This window comes from Charadrius vociferus, unplaced genomic scaffold, assembly GCF_000708025.1.
Source record: "Charadrius vociferus isolate BGI_N301 unplaced genomic scaffold, ASM70802v2 scaffold498, whole genome shotgun sequence".
Classification (NCBI taxonomy): Eukaryota; Metazoa; Chordata; class Aves; order Charadriiformes; family Charadriidae; genus Charadrius; species Charadrius vociferus.
The window spans coordinates 482,272-486,522 of NW_009649588.1; the positions used below are offsets into that span (position 1 = coordinate 482,272).

The following is a 4,251-nucleotide window of genomic DNA, read 5'->3' on the forward strand; positions in this document are numbered from 1 at the left end:
AGCTCAGCCGAGAGCCCTTCCCGGCGCGGGGACTCCTCAGCGCGGCCGGCGGGTCAGTTCTGAGAGGGCCGCGGCGGCCCTGTCTCTGAGGGGGCCGGTCCCGCCCCTGCTGCTCCGCCTGCAGTCGGTGTGCACGGAACGGCCGCCGGACAAGGCCCGGGGAGGGAAGTTGAAGACTGTGTCTTCATAACAGCAGATGTGTATTTGTTTGGTTTTTTTTTCACAACAGCGATCTTTTCTCCGAGTGTAACCTCTCCTGTGAGGAACAGCAGGGCAGAATGTGGTTGTGCCTCGCCTAGCAGATGGGGAAACGAAAGGCTTCAATTAAAACATGAAATAGATCTGTGAATAATTGAATGCGTAGGGATATTAAAACTCAGATTGCTTTTAATGTGTATTTTTACAATGTGTTTTATAGGTCAATTTCCTTAAATACTGCCAAAGGAAAGAGGATGGAACCAGAAAATACTGCTAAGGAAACAGTCCTCATTACTGGAGGAGGTGGTTATTTTGGCTTCCGGTTAGTGCATTAAATACTTACTACATACAAGAATAAATTGCTGCTGGTGAGGCAACAAAACCTGTCTGTAAAAGGGAAAACTGTGGGCCCGAGATGCCTGGTCCAGTTCACCTCATCGGATTCATCTTGACCTCAGTTTTAAACAAACATACTATTCTGTTTCCACATGTTTTAAGTAAATATGTTATTCTGTTTCCAAATGTCAAGCATCAACTGACTTGCAGATGTTTACCTGTCTGGTCACCTTTGTAATGGGGATTTAAATCATTATCTTTCAGCCTGACGAGCAAGCTGATACTTACATACAGATATTTCTTTTGACAATAGGCCATGGCTTGCAAATAGTTACACACGTGCTTAGCTATATAGATTAAATACTCCAGCTGCTCTCTACTCTCAAAAATGTATTTATTTTTATGGGCAGTAGTGTTTTAGGATTTGAGTTGTTAATAGGGTGCCTATTTCCGTGAATCCAATTCCCCTTACTCTAGATGGCTGTGCTGGCCCTATAAAGAAAAAAAATCCTATTTTGAGCCCTACACTATCCCCTAAAGTACCTTCAGAGTTATAACTGCTTACATAGGTGAGAGATTGCAGTCATGACTAAAAAGTAAATTTCAAGCAGGGGAAAAAATAAATCTCAGAAGATGCCTCTCTGACTTCTGTTTGGCTTTTTCCTCCACTGTCTTGCCCTTTACGCACTATAGAAATATAACAGTTGTAGGAAAGGGGGAGAGGAATACCGGATTTATACTTTGTGTCAATACCTGTGTTTATACCTGTGGCTTGGAGTGAAATGTAAACATGTTGTAAAGTATTTGTACCAGCTTAGAAGCATCTCGCTCATTCCTCTTCTCCATAAATTTCAAACACAATGGCAAAGACAAACCTATTGTTATGACAGAATTGGGATGGCACAAAAGTGATAAGATTAAAAAAATATATAAAAAATTATTGGTTTTAAATATTTGGCAACAGGTTTCCATCTGAGAGGTTTGCTGTTGTTGATCTGTTGAGGACAGAAGCAGAGTAATAGCTGGGATCTTCCAAAAGACTGCTGAAAGCACTTCAGTTATATCTGTTCTGAATTTTCCTTTACAGCAGTTCCTCTTTTTTTTTTTTTTTTTTTTTTTTTTTTTTTTTCCTCCAAAGTATTGATGGAGCATGAGAAATTAGTTCAGTACCTAAAGTATTGCAGTTGAATCTTCCACGTAGTAGATGGCTGAATAATTAAGACTCCCATCAGAAAAGAAAGGGGGGGAAAAAAAAAATCAGTATTAAAATAGTTAATAGTCTTCTACCTCCAGGTGCAATGTTTCATGCATCATTATGCTATGTGTACTAACATACGGTTTTTATCATGGTTTAGTTTAGGTTGTGCCATGTACCAAAAGGGAGTTGATGTGATTCTCTTTGATGTCATGAAGCCACTTCAAACCGTGCCAGAAGGAATAAAGTTCAGGCAAGGGGATGTCTGTTGCCTGTCTGAAGTGGAAGAGGCTCTTAAAGACATAATCTGCGTATTCCATATCGCTTCTTATGGAATGTCTGGCAGGGAGCAGCTGAACCGAAAACTTATAGAAGATGTCAATGTGAAAGGAACAGAAAATGTCATCCAAGCCTGCAAGAGCACAGGAGTGTCAAGTCTGGTTTATACAAGTACATATAACGTGATATTTGGAGGCCAGATTATAGAAAATGGGGACGAATCTCTGCCTTATCTACCTCTTCACCTTCATCCAGATCACTACTCCAGGACCAAATCTTTAGCTGAAATGAAGGTGCTGGAGGCAAATGGTGCTGAGCTTGGAAATGGGAAAGGTGTTTTAAGGACTTGTGCTCTCCGACCAGCAGGCATCTATGGGCCTGGAGAACAAAGACATCTTCCAAGAATAGTTAGTTACATTGAAAGGGGACTGTTTAAGTTTGTATATGGAGATCCTCTTAGTTTAGTAGAATTTGTACACGTAGACAATCTAGTTCAGGCTCATATCCTTGCTTCTGAGGCCCTCAAAGCCAACAACAAGCACATAGCTGCAGGCCAAGCCTATTTTATTTCAGATGGCAGGCCTGTAAATAACTTTGAATTTTTCCGACCATTAGTGGAAGGTTTGGGTTACAAGTTCCCAACCTGTCGTCTTCCTCTCTCCCTTGTCTATTTTTTTGCATTCCTTACTGAAATAGTTCATTTTGTTGTAGGTCATGTTTATAATTTTCAGCCTCTCCTCACTCGCACAGAGGTTTACAAAACTGGTGTCACGCACTATTTTAGCATGGAGAAGGCCAGAAAGGAGCTGGGGTATGAGCCTCAGCAATATAGCCTGAATGAGGTGGTTGAGTGGTTTAAATCTCAGGGATGCGGGGCAAAGCCGAGAAAGTACACCATTATGCATCTTGTGAGGGATGGAGCATTGCTCTTGCTGCTGATTGCTGTGATGGTCTCATGGTTTCCATCTGCAGTTACATTGTCACTCTGAAAGATGAAACGCTGAGTACGGAGGACAGAATTTAGTTATGTTCTCTGAGCACTCTTGCTTTTGACAGGTAACAAAAAAACCCAAAAACAAACAAGAAAATACACATTTGTGTAAATATCTTCAACAGTTTTATCCCCAAGGAACAGAAATGCTGAGTAAAAAGGTGTAACTTTTATGCATATTTCCTCTTCAGAGTAAAATTGATCAAATCACTAACAAGATGAAGTGTAATATTACTGCAAAGAGCATTTTATTTTGGGGTGCAACAGCACACTACAGTGAATGGAACAAGTGTCCTTAGACTGACCCTTCTCCCTGATGAGACTATACTCTTCATCCCTGCCCTTTGTTCCTAAAGTCTGTGCTACATGATCCAGAGGAGAAGCAGCTGATTCTTTGATCACATTCCAAACCCAAATTCTGCTTTCCAGCTTGGATGTATATATGTCTAGCAGTTTATCAGTTAATCTCGGTTAGGCAATAAATAAATGCCTTTTTTTTTTTTTTTAAATGAATACATTCTGGTATGTTTTTTTGAGTTAACTGGGATATCTAATGACATTTCTGAAAAATGCACAATGGTTAATCTAAGTTATAGCAAAGTGCTTGAAGCAGCACAGATTTGTAGATTTTTCTAACAGTAAAATACACCTGTTTAAAATGAATGAGCTAGCTAAAGTGCATTCATGAATAAGACCTATGCTTTTCCCAGCGTTATTGAATGGTTAAACAAATAATCCACCAAAGACATTTGGTAAGTGATTACATTCACGTTTCATGGTTTATAAAACATATTTAGCCTTTTATAATATTTCTTTAACAGCCAACACCATCTGAATAAAACTTCACCTTTGTAGTAGAATGATAAACACTTGACACAATGAAGCTCATAATTTTGTGGAGTTTTAAGAACAGAAAATAAGACCTTGTTAAGTACAGGTCACTACTGTCTCTCGCAACTCCTTCATCTCTGTCAGTTTAATATAGGAGGAGATACTGAGAAACTTCACATCAAAATGTGAAGTCACAAAGTTGTTTACCCTTAACCCATCAGCAGTACAGTTTCAGTACTTCTTGATAAAAGGACAGTCCTTCAAGAAGTTCACACTCTTTAAACTTTCGTCTTTTCATTTTAACAGCTGAAGCTACACTGATCTTAAATTAATTTTGTAAGTTCCAGTTAGTTCAGTTCTGTTAAACTCTACTGCAATAGAAATGGGGATTTGAAGAGGAAAGGACAGACAGTAGTTCTAC

At 39.5% G+C, this 4,251-nt stretch overlaps 1 protein-coding gene across 1 annotated transcript; it reads left to right on the top strand.

The window, feature by feature from the left end:
* The first annotated feature begins 390 nt into the window (after positions 1–390).
* Positions 391–3,068, top strand: SDR42E1 (short chain dehydrogenase/reductase family 42E, member 1). The gene is made up of 2 exons (XM_009890380.1): positions 391–520; positions 1,890–3,068. Exons 1-2 carry the CDS (start codon positions 453–455, stop codon positions 2,995–2,997), a joined length of 1,176 nt encoding a protein of 391 aa, XP_009888682.1. The 5' UTR covers positions 391–452; the 3' UTR covers positions 2,998–3,068.
* The last annotated feature ends 1,183 nt before the right edge of the window (positions 3,069–4,251 follow it).